General features: G+C 41.5%; 2 protein-coding genes across 4 annotated transcripts in view; one reads left to right on the forward strand and one right to left on the reverse strand.

The window, feature by feature from the left end:
• LOC121582287 (CD276 antigen) overlaps nucleotides 1-4,147 on the reverse strand; it is a 69,512-nt gene extending 65,365 nt beyond the window's left edge. Inside the window, exon 1 of one of the 2 annotated variants that reach the window (XM_041897993.1) lies at nucleotides 3,887-4,147. The gene's annotated coding sequence lies outside the window, so the exon portion shown is untranslated. Of the gene's footprint in view, nucleotides 1-730; nucleotides 958-3,886 lie in introns of those variants that run through there. The other variant, XM_041897994.2, reaches the window with a different exon arrangement.
• A 1,217-nt stretch (nucleotides 4,148-5,364) lies between these two features.
• On the forward strand, nucleotides 5,365-10,445 carry LOC121583268 (ubiquitin-like protein 7). 2 transcript variants are annotated; one of them, XM_041899449.2, is made up of 11 exons: nucleotides 5,365-5,441; nucleotides 5,776-5,956; nucleotides 6,062-6,181; nucleotides 6,308-6,390; nucleotides 8,432-8,516; nucleotides 8,616-8,673; nucleotides 8,797-8,930; nucleotides 9,177-9,226; nucleotides 9,309-9,485; nucleotides 9,593-9,715; nucleotides 10,041-10,445. In XM_041899449.2, the coding sequence occupies exons 2-11, from the start codon at nucleotides 5,785-5,787 to the stop codon at nucleotides 10,179-10,181; spliced, it is 1,143 nt and encodes a 380-aa protein (XP_041755383.1). In that variant the 5' UTR covers nucleotides 5,365-5,441; nucleotides 5,776-5,784; the 3' UTR covers nucleotides 10,182-10,445. The 2 variants fall into 2 exon arrangements, with proteins under 2 accessions (XP_041755383.1, XP_041755384.1); XM_041899450.2 differs by having other exon boundaries at nucleotides 9,596-9,715.
• The last annotated feature ends 7,602 nt before the right edge of the window (nucleotides 10,446-18,047 follow it).

The following is an 18,047-nucleotide window of genomic DNA, read 5'->3' on the forward strand; positions in this document are numbered from 1 at the left end:
TAGTGAAATGCTCCTTTAAAGCCCCTGGAAGTACATGCAATATTACATTAAAATACTAAAACTATCCAGTATACTATAATAGCACAGATCTAAAAGAGTGGATGATGTGGATTATGATTAAAAGGATACTGTGTACATATAATCTAATTATGTGTATAGTTATCATATTACATATTGTGCCAGGAAAACAGAGATCTGTTTCCGCCCTGTTATTGTACTCCTCATTTCCCTTTGGCATATATCCTGTACTGTATTCTCTCTCAACACTCATGTCCTCTCCTGCCTCTGTTCTCTCCCCCTCCCTTCCTGAATCCTGACACAGCTAGCTTACCCTGCTGACGACCCCCAGAGAGAGAGAGAGAGGCTGTGAGAGGAGAATAAGGACTATAATGGGTAATGCCAACTGGGGTCAATATGACGGCATGGTATCAGGTGGCTTGTGGGTAGGCAGGCTACAACATAAGCAGACAGAACAAAAGGGAGTGGGTACACTAAGAGGTGTGGTTAATGCAGTCTTTAGCTATGGTGACCAGATGGGTCAGTTCACAAAGACAAAAAGTAGAAGCCTCTGATACTCACTTCGGTTTGTACTGCTATTAACAATGTTACAGAGATAGAACAAAATAAATCCCCACCAAATACTCAATCATAACCAACATAAACATAGCCTACTTTTTACGGTTAGAGAGCATCGCAAGCAAAATGCGTTTGTAATAAATAAATTACAAACCGTTTCCAACTATCCAGGTTTGTGCATTGTCAAATGTTCCGAGTCACATAAACACTGCTATGGTCATCAGCTTCATTCCTTGGCTTAGATGAAACCCTATGATGAAATCCTTTCCATGAAGTCTCCAGATGAGCTCAGCAGAAAGAAAGGATGTGGGCAGAATGGTAACTTCCACACAAAGCTTCTTCCATAATAGGACTGTTCCCTGGACCCTGGCTGTCTGTCAGTCTATCCGTCTGTCTCTCTCTTGTCTGGACAGCTGTCCAGCAAGCAGCAGCAGACAGCCTGCCCATAATTAATTTAGCACGCTAGGACTAGGGACTAGGGAGCTCACTATCTAGAAATATTGGTCCTCCTCACTGGCTTCAAGTTATTCATAGCAAGGCTGTACACTCGTATGTGTCATAACATACCCTCATGGCATGCATAGAAAACATTACAACATAAACAGATGACATACCTAAGAGCTCTTCATAGTCATAAGTCAGATTTCCTGACACATTGTTAAGTTCCTGTTTAATTTAGTTTAACTTATGAACTCAGACATTCTTGAGTATGACTGGCACGCAGTGTGAAAGCCACTCTCTGTCGAGGCTGTATGTGTCCCTTGTGGACAGACAGGACAGCAGGAAGCATTCACATGTTTTTCATTGAATTACTCAACGTTATTTCCCTTCCCCCGGTCTACTTCCTCCACCAGGACTGGTAAATCCCCTCTCTCCCTGCACTACCCAGCTTCTTTTGGCCAGCTTAATGTCAGAGGTCAGATCAAACTCATTTGACCACACCTGCAGCCTGAGACATGCTAAGGCGGGACTTATTTCAGCATAATGAGTACAATAAATCTGTACTCTATCTTCGCTCAGCAGATCCATTTACATTTGTTGTGGATTTATAGGTTGTGGTATAACGTACACAAATGGTATTACCTAAACTTAAGGTGTTTGCTGGAAAAGTCTGATATTGCTAATGCTTTTCCCTCCATTTTAAGTATGAAGTATTTATCTTGTCTTTCCCTAACCTCGGTTATAATTTCCTCTCTAGCCATGTTGCCAGCTTAGTATCAAAGACTATTGTATCCCTCCAGGATGCTGTACCTGCCAAGAAAGCCCAGCTGCTCTGCTCTGACAGTCATGTGACAGGCATCATCAGACCAGTCCTCCAATTCAGCATGGAGCTCAGAATAATAACATAACATAAACTGCAGCTGACACCATTAAACTTTTTTTTGCCATTTTAAAGCTAATTTCCTGCAATGCTACACACTTTGTCATGGGGCGCAAAGACAATGTAGCAGTTTTAAAGCTAATTTCCTGTAATTCTACACATTTTGCCATGTCTTATGTATGTTCATATGACATTTGAATGACAAACACTATAACAAAATCAATAGGCTAAAAAACCTAGCTAAAAACACTAGCTGACATGGGCTAGTTGATCTGGTTTGTGCATTGTCAAATGTTCCGAGTCACATAAACACTGCTATGGTCATCAGCTTCATTCCTTGGCTTAGATTGTGGTCCTCTGTAGCTCAGCTGGTAGAGCATGGTGCTTGTAACGCCAAGGTAGTGGGTTCGATCCCCGGGACCACCCACACACAAAAATGTATGCACGCACGACTGTAAGTCACTTTGGATAAAAGCGTCTGCTAAATGGCATATTATTATTATCTGGACATTTCTAACAAATTATAAATAGCTCTCGAAGGTCTGCAATGACTGACATGACAGAGGAAAACTGCTGATGCACTACTCAATTTCGAAATTGCACCTTGTGTTTTCTACTATTACAACTTTAAGGAGTAAGTTGAAAGCCGGACTGAGTTCATTAAAAGGTGTGCCCCACAGTTTAAGAACCACTGCTCTAGAAGACCTTATCATACTTTATAATCACCCAGGTTGTTTGCCCTATGTGGCCCTGGGCCTGAACATTTTTTCCCTCCCATCTCTGTGTTGCCAGGGTAATGCTGCTATGTGTTCCAAGTTCCAACCGCAGCGGTTCCAATAAATATGAGACCACCTACTGGGCACAGATGTCAATTCAACATCTATTCCACATTGGTTCAATGCAATTTCATTGAAATTCCGTGGAAACAACGTTGATTCAACCAGTGTGTGCCCAGTAGGCAGTCTTTTGTCTAAAAACAAGACAATCATGTTATTATCAAGCTTTACTACCTATAATTACGTTTGGAGCAGTGGATGCTAAATAAAAAATGTGAAACATTAAAAAAGTTATTGTTTTTAGATACAACTATAAAAATAAAAAAAATTAGCTAGCACTGCAGTGCATAAAATGTGGTGAGTAGTTGACTTAAAGAGAGAGATAAAGACAATAGTTGAACAGTTTTTAACAAATGTATTTCTTCAAAAATTAAGGAGAAGTATCAGAGAGGGAGTGAAAGAGAGAGAGATAGCTATATTTCATAGTATTTTTTTCACCTTCACTTTCAATTACTTAGCTAACCAATGCAGCTAGCTAATTTAGCCTACTCAAACACCCAGCTCTAACAGAGAGGAATGCTATTTACGTTAGCTAGCTGGCTATGGCTATCCAAAACTGGAACTCTTCCAAGTCAAGGTAAGCTTGACTTGGAAGAGTTACACCGGGGCACGCCGGTGTAACTGCTAAACTCCTTGCTGACTGTACACTATACTGCATGATTGAAGCAGGTTTACTAGTAGCTATGTTGACTATGATGTTACCTAATATGGTGACAACGATGTAGGCTGTGTTTTGTGGTTAGTGGTTATGGTATGAAGGTTTGGCTAAGAAAGGTTACATTTAATTCAAGAAGAGATCTAGCTGAGTGCTAGCTGAGTGCTTTGGTAAAATGTGATAAACAAAAACCACCATTGGGACATTAAGTTACTGAGCCTTAAATCGAAGTTACTTAACAGTGTATTTATTGTTAATGAGTTTCTTAAACGAGTCTATTGTCTTTTGTTCAAATAAGATGCAGTAGTGTATCCAGTCATGCGCGTTTCTGCTTCATTCACTCCAGCTGTTGCTTACATCTGCCACACAACGACATTTTCGTGGCTCATTCTCAAAATCAACAGAAAATAGAAACTACGCGTAATTACCTGGTTACTACACCACGTTTCATGTACTTTTCTTTGACTAATGTAAACAAAATAAAAAGTGAAAACTTACCATGTTAGGAGAACGCAACTTATGAATCACCAACCATCCAGCGGCTGTGATTTGTTACACAAAATCACGAATGATCTTATTCTGTTGAGTTTTGCATACCCTCTTTGGGTTTTCCTGACAAAATAAGCGCTAATAGCGTTCCCTTGAACCCCTTTGACTTGAGAAATGAATAGTTCGGCTACATGTATTAAACAACCTTACATTTAGGAGGATTCATTCGATTCTAAGAAACCGCTCCTATACGGTGCTTTGTCCAGTATGATGTCACGCGTACGAGAAAAGTGTTTGCCCCCGGACCCCCACCGCTGGGTAATGTTAACCCTTTATGTTGAAGGCAAGCATACAGTATATAAAACAACTGTGGTGCTCGTCAATTTTCATATTCTATAATATTTCGTACATCTCACATTTTTCATACTCAACTTTATTATTTTGAATAAACTAAGGGTAATAATAATAAGTGTAATACCTTGATTACACATTTTTGTCCGATGAGGGGTCATATGCTTTGATGAAAATAACAAACTTGATAGGCAATAGTGTTGTATGAACTAGATGCCATTGTTGAACTGGAAGTTTGCAATAAATGTCAGTATGAAAAATGTATGCACTCACTAACTGTAAGTCGCTCTGGATAAGAGCATCTGCTAAATGACTAAAAATGTAAAAAATGTAAAACAAAGAGAGCTGGTTTTACACTGCTATAATCACTATCTGTCCCAGACATGAAGGCTGGATAGCTGTGTTGGAAATAACATTCTGAGCCAATGTATTCAGCAGGAAAAGTAATCAGGGTATTTTGAGACATTAAGGTTTCCTGCTTTTCTCCTCAACTGCTTCTCTGTTGTTATTACATTCTGATACTCCAAGAACACATTAGAAACAGACAATATCCCTTCAAAGGATGTCTGACCGGCTCTGTTGAACTCAGTTGTGTGAGAAATAAAGCTGGATCCAAATAATGAACCCTTCTGCACCTAACTTAATAACACAATCTTGCAACTGAATCCTGTCTTACTACTGATACGTTGCACCCCCTGACAAGGCCTTAGAGTCCACTACCTTAAAAATTGTTATTTTTGTTTTCAATATCACATTTAATTGTTATTGCCTTACAACAACAACAAGGAACATGTCAAATTATGTTTTGATAAAAGCCTAAATAAGTTCAGTTTTTTGTTTAATCTTGGGGGCAAAATGACTCCAGCTGGTTATAATCATGTAAAATATGTTGGTAGTTTGAGGGTTAAAATAATTTGATAATGGCACAGAAAAGTTGGAAAGTTTAGAAAGTAGGCTCTGAGGCCCAAAAACTGACCAAATATGCAACAAGTGGTGTGGAGGCTCTTGAAATTGCTGTAGAAAAGGTATAGTAATTTGGTTAGATTTGCTACATCTACATTGCAGTTGTTACATTTTGCTTCAGCGAGGACCATGATAGCAAATAAATGATACATTGTTGCCATCATGTATATTCCATTACTTCCGCCTTGGTCAGCGTGATTGTGGACCACGTGACTAAACACGGAAGCAGATAGTGTCAACAAAGCAAATCGTGAGTCTGCAGTACAGTTTTGCAAGGAGTTTCATGTTTCATTCGTGGATTTAATGTGTTTTAGTGGCTGACATACAAATGTTATTTTTGAAAAAGTCATCCAAACGGTCTTTATTGCTAAACATTTTAATGCCTAACGTTAGTGCCAGCTAGTTAGCGATAGCTAGCTAGCTTAGAGGCTAATAACGGTAACGTAAGCTGTGTCGTTAGCTGTGCATATCAGAAGATTAGACATCTACTTTTCCAAACTTGATCTAGCTTTAGATGTGTGAATGTGGTGCTGATTTCACCATGTTACCAATGTAGATTGTCGTTGTAACTTGTTCCTGTCTAGCAATAGCTCATGATGTCGGAGTGGCACCTGTCATTGAAGCTGGTGGATCAGCCCAAATCCACCTTCCACTTCCCTGAGACGATGCCTGGAGACGTGTCTCCCGGCGGGTACCGAGTTTCTACTCTGAAACAGCTCGTTGCAGCACAGCTCCCTGATTCCTTACCGGACCCCGAACTCATAGGTTTGCATTGCATAAGTGAACAACTCTCACATGTCAACAAACTTAGCTAACTTCTGTACTGTATTTATGATTTGTGTCTAAAGTGTTTTTTCTTTCATATGTCAGAGCTGGTACACTGTGGTCGGAAGTTGAAAGATGACCTGACTTTAGACTCCTGTGGGATCCAGCCTGGATCCACCCTGCACATCCTCAAAAGAACCTGGCCCGAACCAGAGATCAATCCAGGTGGGTTTTGGCCGACTAACTCTAACCCTCTTAGAAGTGCCATGTCACTAGACATTTCCATTTATAAGGTTACTTTTATAAAGAACCATAGTAATTTATCTCCCCTCTTTCTCTCTTTGTCTGTAGAGCCAGTGAACAGGACAACTGCAGCCAGGGAGTTCCGTGTGCTGCAGGCAGCCCTCCACTCCAACTCCACCTACAGAGAGTCGGTAATAACATTGTTATGGTGTTGAGAATGAAAATGTAGAAGGATGTCTTTATCAGAAATCATATTATATCAGTTACAGTGGGGTCCAAAATGATTGACAACCTTGATAAAGATGAGCAATAATGAATGTATAAAATACACTGAACAAAAATATAAACACAACATGTGTTGGTCCCATGTTTCAAGAGCTGAAATAAAATATCCCAGAAATGTTCCATACGCACAAAAAGCTTATTCCTCTCAAATTCTGTGCACAAATTTGTTTACATCCCTGTTAGTGAGCATTTCTCCTTTGCCAAGATAATCCGTCCACCTGACAGGTGTGGCATATCAAGAAGCTGATTAAACAGCACGATCATTACACAGGTGCATATTGTGCTGGGGACAATAAAAGGCCACTCTAAAATGTGCGGTTTTGACACGCAACACAATCCCACAGATGCAGGAATGTCCACCAGAGCTGTTGCCAGAGAATGTAATGTTAATTTCTCTACCATAAGCCACTTCCAACTGCGTTTTAGAGAATTTGGCAGTACGTCCAACTGGCTTCACAACCGCACGTGTATGGCATTATGTGGGCGAGCGGTTTGCTGATGTCAACGTTGTGAACAGAGTGCCCCATGGTGGCGGTGGGTTATGGTATGGGCAGGCATTAGCCATGGACAACAAACACAATTGCATTTTATCGATGGCAATTTGAATGCACAGAGATACCGTGACCAGATCCTGAGGCCCATTGTCGTGCCATTCATCCGCCGCCATCACCTCATGTTTCAGCATGATAATGCACGGCCCCATGTCGCAAGGATCTGTATACAATTCCTGGAAGCTGAAAATGTCCCAGTTGAATGGCCTGCATACTCCCCTTGCATATTCACCAGACATGTCACCCATTGTGCATGTTTGGGAGACTCTCGATCGACGTGTACGACAGTGTTCCAGTTCCCGCCAATATCCAGCAACTTCACACAATCATTGAACAGAAGTGGGACAACATTCCACAGGCCACAATCAACAGCCTGATCAACTCGAAGGAGATGTGTCACGCTGCGTGAGGCAAATGGTGGTCACACCAGATACTGACTGGTTTTCTGAGCCAAGACCCTATTTTTTTTTAAAGGTATCTGTGACCAACAGATGCATATCTGTATTCTCAGTCATATGAAATCCATAGATTAGAGCCTAATGAGTTTATTTCAATTGAGTGATTTCCTTATATGAACTGTAACTCTTTGAAATTGTTGCAGGTTGCGTTTTATATTTTTGTTCAGTATAAATAATTCAAATACTGAGCTATATTGTATGCTCAAAAGAATGGAAAAGTTATATTATTATATAATTGGTCAGAGAAAGATAATTTGTTTAATTAGTAATGCTTTTTTTCCTCAAAAAGGTAGTGGTCAAAATTATTGACGCCCTCAAAATTATTATAAATAAGATGTAGTATTTGGTTCCATATTCCTAGCTCGCAATGACTACATCAAGCTTGTGACTGTAGAAACGTGTTGGATGCATTTGCAGTTTGTTTTGGTTGTGTATCAGATTATTTTGTGCCCAATTGAAATGAATGATAAATAATGTATTGTGTCACTATGGAGTCACTTTTCTATTGTAAATAAGAATAGAATATGTTTCTAAACACTTCTACATTAATGTGGATGCTACCATGATTACGGATAATCCTGAATGAATCGTGAATAATTATGAGTGAGAAAGTTACATAGGGTTAAAGATCATACCTCCAAAACATGCTAACCTCTCACCATTACCAATAACAGGGGAGGTTAGCATGTCTTGGGGGCAGGATCTTTGACCCTCTGTAAATCTCACTCATCATTATTCATGATTGTTACTTGTTAAATAAACATATATTTATCTGGGCAATTGTATTAGTATTAAACAATATAATTTCCCTTTTTTTTTTGCATACAATATAGCTCAATATTTGAATTATTTATTTTATGCAGTCATTATTACTCATCTTTATCAAGGATGTCAATAATTTCAGACCCCACTGTATATAACTTAATTTGCTTCCCCAGGTGTTTAAGATGCTGACTAATAAGGAGTCTCTAGATCAGATCATTGTGGCCACGCCAGGACTGAGATCTGACCCGGTAGCGCTAGGCGAGTACTGATAATCCCTTCCCGTTATGACATAACATCATCCTAACCATGTCACTAAGGAGGTTAAGTCTTACAATGCTATTCTTCTGAATCTTGCAGGAGTGCTCCAAGACAAAGATCTATTTGTGCAATTCACAGACCCTAACATGCTGGATGTGTAAGTCTTTTTGTTCCATATACTGTAGAATGACTTTGTCATACCATGTTGTAAATTAGTAACTATACTGTGGATTTGTGACATAGGGATAAGAAAAAAGTATTTCATTTTTTTGCCTTGTAGGTTGATCAGTTCTCACCCAGCCCTGGTCAATGCCATCATCCTGGTCCTCCACTCAGTGGCTGGCAGCATGCCTGCTCAGTCCAGTGCCGGCTCCTCCCGCAACGTCTCCTCCAGCTCCTACAGTGACATGCCAGGTGAGTATCACACTGGTGGACACTATAGGGTCGTGTTCAAAAGGGCAGACCGTAGAAAAATGGTTTGCAAAGGAAAACAAAAATCTGTGTTCTTATTGGACAAGGTTCAGGTAGCACCTCCCTGTTTCACTCTTTTTCAAAATGTTTAGTCTCTACTGAACATGAACCAGTGAAGGCCACATTGGTCTGTCACTCACCATCACTAAGACTGGGACATGTATGACGTTTGTTTTGTCTTGTCTGCAGGAGGGTTTATGTTTGAGGGCATGTCTGATGATGATGAAGATTTCCAATCGGTGAGTCAATCTACCTGGATTGAGATTTAAAATGTAAATATAGATGGAGTATAGCTAACACCGTTGCTATGTGTGTAACTAGGGCAATCAGGCAGGCCCATCCAACCGAACCGGGGGCCCAGCAGGAATGCGTCCTGTGTCCCTTGGCCATAGTGGAGCTACAGGCCCTCGACCCATAACACAGAGTGAGCTGGCCACTGCCCTGGCCCTGGCTAGTACTCCTGAGAGCAGTGCTGTTACTCCCACTGCAGGGGCTCAGGTAAAGAATGGCCCATAAGCCTCCCTCAACACACACACACTCCTCTACCAGTGACACAGAGCAGACACTTGCCTTTCTAACTGCGTGCCCTTTGTTCTGTGTTGCAGCAGGACCCCTCATCTGGAGTGCCTCCCACGCCAGCAGGGACTCCTGTCAGCAATGACCTTTTCAGCCAGGCGCTGCAGCAGGCTCTGCAGGCCTCCAGCATGTCCAGCATGTCCTCTCTGCAGGTCAGTCTCTTCTCCTTTCCATCTCTCCTCTACCTCTCTCATTCTCTCCTTTCCCTCTCTCCTCCTCTCCTCTCACTCTCTCCTCTCACTGTGCTACATGAGCCGTGAGGACAGACCAGATCCACAGGTCTCGACCTTTAAAGGACAACACTGTGGATAGAAGCTGTGCTCTTAATCATAATGCCTGGAGCAATGGCACTCGCTGCCTTTAGTTTGGTCTCTCTAGCTGGAGTAATGACGGGCTGAGCTTCAATGTCTCTGACTCTGTGTGTTTTGGTCTGTTTTCCAGTAGGTTTAAGGCTAGCTTTGTTCTTCTGTCTTATAGGGGCGTTGGCAGTCCCAGCTGCAGCAGCTGAGAGGCATGGGGATCCAGGATGAGGAGCTGATGTTGCGGGCGCTGCAGGCCACAGACGGGGACATCCAGTCAGCTCTGGAGCTCATCTTTGCTGGAGGGCCAGGACTCTGAGCCAACCCAGGGCCCTGAGAGAGGAGAGTGCTGGGGGAAACGTCTCTACACAGGCCCAAGCTGATGGCACTGGTCATTCTGCCATTGGGCTGTGATATGGACACTTATATGGACACAATGCTTCAGACATGAAGACTTCTCATTACTACTCCTCTACCCTTTCATACACAGCCTAAATGGAACAACCTTTAATGGCTGGAAAAATATTTCTTCTTTTTGTTTTTGACTTGACTTGTAATAAAGACAAACAATGTACCTTATCTATCCCTGAATCTGACTAATGACTCATTTAAAGGAGGGTTGGTGTTAGCCCCTGAAGGCTTTAAACTCATCGCTGTGTGAATATATACATAATCAAAGAGGGCTGTGTTCTACCAGAAATCTTCATTTTGTTTCAGACACAATCATTGACTCAGATCTGCTATAGAATATGCATTGGAAGAAAGAAGTGTTGACTACCCCTTGAGTCTAATTGTAATTCATACAGTTGTACACTAGGTGGCAATGTATAACCATTTACCATAATTCCTTTGCAATTCCATTCAATAGAGAAATAAGGAGTAGCAATTTGACAAATATTGCTAGCTAATGTTTGAACTGATTTTGAAACTGGTTCATTTGGGCTGCCGGATCAAAATAATACAAAATAATGTAATAGAATAACTGTATTATAGTTGTTTGAGAGTATTTGTAAATACCAGTATTAGACTATTTTGTGGTTCGATAAAAATCTAAACTTATCCAACGTGTATGAGATTTATTACATTTTTACTCTTTTAACAGCTGACATTATGCAAGAATTAGAAATCTGAAGCTGTACTGTAGAGGGATTGCCTTGTCTCCATTCTCAGTAGCATCCATTCAGATGTTATTGTGTCTGAGCTGAACACAGTCACAATGAGCAAATGGCCTTTCTCTTTATTCACTGAGAAACAACCAGACCCATTTTGTGAGCTGCTTTGTCTAATTGTCTCCCATTGGGGTGCTGTGGAAGAAGAGGACAAATTGCATGCCCCCTCACCCTTCCATTCTCAATCTTCAGTAATTGCCCTGCTTAGTTTTATAACTGCGTCTTGGTGAATGCGGCTGCTCAATCAGTGAATTGCCCTTTCATGAGCACAGCACCCAAACAGCTTTGTGTCCTTCTGTCCCCATTACCATTTTATATGCGTGCCGTGCACACCTGCGGGCAATTTCCCTCTCTGAATATCTCCTACAGAGTTTTAAAGTGAGGTCTCTCCCTGGACTCTTCAGAACTACATCAAATTATATCGAGTCTTCAATTGGTTGATACAACATTTGATTGCCATTCAAGCAAATTTCAATAAATAATGATGCACCATAGCAATTTACTTGCTGTAGGCCTATTAGACAATATATTGGTGGTCTTTGTTTGACAGATCACGTTAAAAGCATTACAGTAATGGTAGAGGTATTGTGATTATTAAACAGAAACACAAACCGTTAATTCTGCTGGTCGTTGTCATGTCAGACCTATCCTCTTGATGTTTTTTTTTCTACATTTCTAAAGCCCCTGACCCTTTAACTGCAGCATCACATCCTCAAACAATATACTGTCACAACATCCAGGGAAGTTGCCATGGAGATGCATCTATCTGATTAAGAAGGGGATATGTAATCACACATTGCAGATCTTCTCATATTGCTGTCATTGCACTACATTTAGGTTACACAAATTCTTTCTCTTTTTTTTCTCCACTCGGAGGACAATGCAAAGAAGATGAAATGCTTTCCTCGTCTGTCTTTTTGCTGTGCTGCTTGACATCAAAATGGAGGTGAAAGAAGGTGCTGTCCAGACAGATCTGTTCAGTTTGTACCTGTGGCTGTGTAGTGACCTCTCTCCCCCTTCTGTCTATGCAGACAGGCTTGTGTGTGTCCTGCGGGGGATGAGGGTGCAAATATGGTGTTATTTGTGGATGAAGGCAATGTATTGGCTGTGTAGGAAACTGCACTTAATCGGGTGAGTCACTAATGTTTGACTAAAACAGTAGAGGGACAGAATGAATGCAGGGAAATAGGGGAGGACAGTAATTCCTCCAATCCTATCTCTCCCCATTGCCCCTGTCCCCCAGAGTCTTAGGTCATTATACCTCGTCTTCTCTCATGTATTCTGCTGCTCTGTAAAAGCCTGACTATGTGCAGACTGCAGACACAGTGACTCAACCCAGGTTCATAGCTGGTTCACATGGCCCTGAGAAGAAAATTACCTTTCCTGAGTACAGCGGCTCCAAGCTCTGCTCACCGCTCTGCTCCAGCTCTCTTTCATCTTAACCACTGTCACGACAACATAGTTGGTTGGAAGAAGCTGTAATTCAAAAAGGAGGACAATAAATTATATAGAAACACCGACCCACCAGTCTCTGAGTATAGTGGCTTTGCTCTGGAGCAGACAGAACTATCCACATTATCCAACACAACATTGACCTGTAGATTCAGGGGATGGAATAGGACAGTCCTATTTAATTATACTGTATGACTACACAGTGGAAAACTCTTTTCAGCCATAATAGACCATTTAAAGCAGAGTAAAAGCTAAGTTAATCTAACTGCCAGAGACTGCAGAATAATAATAGGTTTCACTTCGGGTCACCTCCTCAGACGTGTCAGAAGGGAGTTGGAGGAGAGTTCCTTTATCGTCTACCCATTTTGTTTTTGTCTTTTTAAATGATGCACAAATTATTTGTTGTTAGCATCAAGTCTGTTTACCTGAGATTGCTTTCTGCCAGGCATGAATGGGCTGAATATGAAATGAGTTGGTGATGGACAAGGGCCATTTTTTTGTATCCGTCTGTGGAATGGATGCATTCATTGCTGCTTTCAAGACATGTCTTTCAGGGCAGGCATTCTCCTCTGGGTGCTCTTTTGTCCACCAAAGGACGCTTTGATGCATTTCCTCTCAGGTGTTTTAACCATTGGTGGGTGTCTAATCCCTGGGAGAGGGTGATATCGCAGCAGTGGGAGAAAGGTTTGAAGTGATACATCTCTCCAGAGCAGCTGGAAGGACCGTCATGAAGATACTGTATGATAGAGAACAATAAGGATTTTTTAAATTTTATTTTACCTTTATTTAACTAGGCAAGTCAGTTAAGAACAAATTCTTATTTACATTGACGGCCTACACCGGCCAAACCCGGACGACGCTGGGCCAATTGTGCGCCGCCCTATGGGACTCCCAATCGCGGCCAGTTGTGATACAGCCTGGAATCGAAACAGGGGGTCTGTAGTGACGCCTCAAGCACTGAGATGCAGTGCCTTAGACCGCTGCGCCACTCGGGAGCCCAACGATAAGGATAACTGACTACAGAGTCTGGCGTGGCTGAATAAGATTCACTCTATCGTATAGAACTCTGAATAAGATCTATACCTTAATCTAAACAAAACAGCAATACCCTAAATCACCTTAGATGGATTCTCAGGAGAGTATATGAGCACACTCCTGTTCAAGTATCAACTAACTGGTTCATTGCAGTTTTTATGTCAACTTTGGGTGGAGAATATTTCTCTACACTTTCACAAAAGAGGTGGAGGTGGATCACACTTTCCCTGCCTTATCCTTATTGCGTTTGGTTGTCCGTGGTAACTTCCATCTGTCTGTCCTCTGTCTCCTCATACAAGCTGTATCTAATAGAAAACACTGCTGACTTTATAGGCCAGCTAGGCTCCATTGTGAGGCTCTGAAAGGATGTTTACACATTGATCTAGCCCCACCTACTAACAGAAGGCAATAGGAGGAGAGCTGGGGAGAGGAGCATGCTGACTGACACTGCGTCCTTTTCAGGAGCAGAAACACTGAGCGTTCAAACAGACATATATGGGCCTGTGTTCTCCAACAGTAGAGCATCAAAATCACGTGGTCAGGATCCCTTGTCTGTCTGGTCTGCTTGTTAAAGCCAAGCTGTGTGCTTGTGTTTAAATTTAGGATTCTCTAGCACCATCACCATCAAAGCCCAGGGTGTGTTCTCTGTAATCTCAACCGCTGTTCTCTGTCTCTCAGAGCTCTCCTGTAGTTGTTTATTAATTAATTAATTAAGTTTGCTCTCGAAGACACTAGAGACCGACTCAGACCATGTTTGGCTTACATAGCAATTAACACATTTCCTCTGTACAGATCTTTGGTTAGTTAATGAAATCACTATAAAATCACGGCCGGCCGGTGTGCAGTGAGAACTGGGTTGGGATTGTGTGGTGGAGCGGATGACCATTAATTACTAGGTTGACGTCAGTGCCTTATCCACCGTCCTTGACTCAAACAACAGAGAGTAGCTCTATGGCACTTACCATTCAATAGACCCTTACCATGGTAACTGGTAATCACAACAGTATTGAGTTATTTACCAAACATCTTTTGGATTATTATTTTTTTGTAACATGTTTGTTACAGCATCAAGAAAGAGCCAAAAGACAGAGGGTTTGGACTCATAAACTCTACTTTATTTAGTTTGAAACTTGATGCCTCTATGTCCCCATACAATACATTCAGTATATACATTTGGCGATGAGGGACTGTACAGATATGTTATAGTAGTGCATACGTACATGGGAAGAAAATGTACACAAAAGCACTAAAACCACTTTACCTCAGAGTGGCTAGAGAGACACTGAGTAAGTCAATGGCTGATGGCAACACATACACGCACGACACTTCTCTGAGGGTGAGAAGGGCCATTTTAGGTTCCCACAGAGACATAACAAAGTGAAGAGTGAGTCTGCTGACTGAGACAAAGCCCCTTCTCTGCTTTCCAGAGTTCCCTCCCTTCCTCTAGCCAGGCGAGAGGACTTCCTCTGGGCAGTGTGGACATCGTACGTGGGACCTTGCCTACAGTAACATGCGTCTGTCAGCAGCACTGAATAAAGATCCTCCTCTTCTTTATGTTTCATCTCTACCACACAGGAACATTCTGAAGACATACAGTGCATTCAAAAACTATTCAGACCACTTGACTTTTTCCACATTATGTTACGTTATAGCCTTATTCTAAAATTGATTAAACATTTTATTTTCCTCATCAATCTACACACAATACCCAATAATGACGAAGCGAAAACAGGTTTTTAGAAACTTTAGCAAAAATAAAAAACTGAAATATCACATTTACATAAGTATTCAGAGCCTTTACTCATTACTTTGTTGAAGCACCTTTGGCAGCGATTACAGCCTTGAGTCTTCTTGGGTGTGATGCTACAAGCTTGGCACACCTGTATTTGGGGAGTTTCTCCCATTCTTCTCTGCAGATCCTCTCAAGCTCTGTCAGATTGGATGGGGAGCGTCGCTGAACAGCTATTTTCAGGTCTCTCCAGAGATGTTGGATCGGGTTCAAGTCTGGGCTCTGGCTGGGCACTCAAGGACATTCAGAGACTTGTCCTGAAGCCACTCCTGCGTTGTCTTGGCTGTGTGCTTAGGGTTGTCCTGTTTGAAGGTGAACCTTTGCCCCAGTCTGAGGTCCTGAGCGCTCTGGAGCAGGTTTTCATCAAGGATCTCTCTGTACTTTGCTCCGTTCATCTTTCCCTCGATCCTGACTAGTCTCCCAGTCCCTGCCGCTGAAAAACATCCCCACAGCATGACCTTATATAGACAGGTGTGTGCCTTTCCAAATAATATAATGTCCAATCAATTGAATTTACCACAGGTGGACTCCAATGTAGTTGTAGAAACATCTCAAGGATGATTAATGGACACCTGAGCTCAATTTCGAGTCATAGCAAAGGGTCTGAATACTTATGTAAATAAGGTTTCTGTTTTTTATTCTTTATACATTTGCAAAAATGTCTAAAAACCTTTTTTCGCTTTGTCATTATGGGGTATTGTGTGTAGACTGATGAGGAATTTTTTGTATTTAATACATTTTACAATTAGGCTGTAATGTAACAAAATGTGGAAAAAGGGAAGGGGTCAGAATACTTTCCGAATGCACACTACCGGTCAAAAGTCTTAAAACACCTACTCATTCAAGGGTTTTTCTTTATTTTTACTATTTTCTACATTGTAGAATAATAGTGAAGACATAAAAACTATGAAATAACATATGGAATCATGTAGTAACCAAAAAAGTGTTAAACAAATCAAAATACATTTTATATTTGAGATTCTTCAAATAGCAACACTTTGCTTTGATGACAGCTTTACACACTCTTGGCATTCTCTCAACCAGCTTCATGAGGTAGTCACCTGGAATGCATTTCAATTATCAGGTGTACCTTCTTGAAAGTTAATTTGTGGAATTTATTTCCTTCTTAATGCGTTTGAGCCAATCAGTTGTGTTGTGACAAGGTAGGGGGGTACACAGAAGATAGCCCTATTTGGTAAAAGACCAAGTCCATATTATGGCAAGAACAGCTCAAATAAGGAAAGAGAAAACGACAGTCCATCATTACTTTAAGACATGAAGGCCAGTCAATACGGAAAATGTCAAGAACTTTGAACGTTTCTTCAAGTGCAGTCGCAAAAACCATCAGGCACTATGATGAAACTGGCTCTCATGAGGACCGCCACAGGAATGGAAGACTCAGAGTTACCTCTGCTGCAGAGGATAAGTTCATTAGAAATTGCAGCCCAAATAAATGCTTCACAGAGTTCAAGTCACAGACACATCTCAACATCAACTGTTCAGAGGAGATTGTGTGAATCAGGCCTTCATGGTCAAATTGCTGCAAAGAAACCACTACTAAAGGACACCAATAAGAAGAAGAGACTTGCTTGGGCCAAGAAACACGAGCAATAGACATTTGACCGGTGGAAATGTGTCCTTTGGTCTGGAGTCCAAATGACGATTTTTGGTTCCAACCGCCGTGTCTTTGTGAGACACGGTGTGGGTGAACGGATGATCTCTGCATGTGTATTTCCCACCGTAAAGCATGGAGGAGGAGGTGTTATGGTGTGGGGGTGCTTTGCTGGTGACACTGTCTGTGATTTATTTAGAATTCAAGGCACACTTAACCAGCATGGTTACCACGATACGCCATCCCATCTTGTTTGGGCTTAGTGGGACTATCATTTGTTTTTCAACAGGACAATGACCCAACACACCTCCAGGCTGTGTAAGGGCTATTTTACCAAGAAGGAGAGTGATGGAGTGCTGCATCAGATGACCTGGCCTCCACAATCCCTCGTCCTCAACCAAATTGAGATGGTTTGGGATGAGTCAGACCGCAGAGTGAAGGAAACTGCATATGTGGGAACTCCTTCAAGACTGTTGGAAAAGCATTCCAGGTGAAGCTAGTTGAGAGAATGCCGAGAGTGTGCAAAGCTGTCATCAAGGCAAAGAGTGGCTATTTGAAGAATCTCAAATATAACATATATTTTGATTTGTTTAACACTTTTTTGGTTACTACATGATTCCACATGTGTTATTTCATAGTTTGATGTCTTCACTATTATTCTACAAAGTAGAAAATAGTAAAAATAAAGAAAAACCCTTGAATGAGTAGGTGTTCTAAAACCTTTGACCGGTAGTGTATATCATGTATTTAATTAATAAAAATGTGAGCACAATTTCCCTCCATTACAATGGCCCTCTCCGGCAACATCACAGTTACCTCATGAAGGTGTGGGATAGTCTAATCATGACATTGACAGACAAGCTCCTAAACCTGTCATGAAGAGTCATATACTGTATGCCAGTGGTTCCCAACCAGGGGTACTAGGACTTGGCCTATCCACAGGGGATACTTGAGAAGACTCATGAGACCATAGGCCTACTGGTAAAATGCACATGAGGGGGTACTTCAGGGGTACTCCGGGCAGAGCAAGATTCAGTTGGTGGGACAGTAACCGAAAAAGGTTGGGAACCACTGCTGCTGTATGCAACCCTACTTTACTTGTTCCCTTATCTTACCAACAAAATCAAT

This window comes from Coregonus clupeaformis, chromosome 15 (assembly GCF_020615455.1).
Source record: "Coregonus clupeaformis isolate EN_2021a chromosome 15, ASM2061545v1, whole genome shotgun sequence".
Taxonomy (NCBI): Eukaryota; Metazoa; Chordata; class Actinopteri; order Salmoniformes; family Salmonidae; genus Coregonus; species Coregonus clupeaformis.

Bases quoted from the DNA above. Each gene is read 5' to 3' on its own strand.
- LOC121583268 (XM_041899449.2), top strand. From the start codon at position 5,785: ATGATGTCGGAGTGGCACCTGTCATTGAAGCTGGTGGATCAGCCCAAA. The intron at 8,931-9,176 runs GTGAGTATCACA...TCTTGTCTGCAG, and splicing joins CTCCTACAGTGACATGCCAG to GAGGGTTTATGTTTGAGGGC. The intron at 9,716-10,040 runs GTCAGTCTCTTC...TCTGTCTTATAG, and splicing joins CCAGCATGTCCTCTCTGCAG to GGGCGTTGGCAGTCCCAGCT.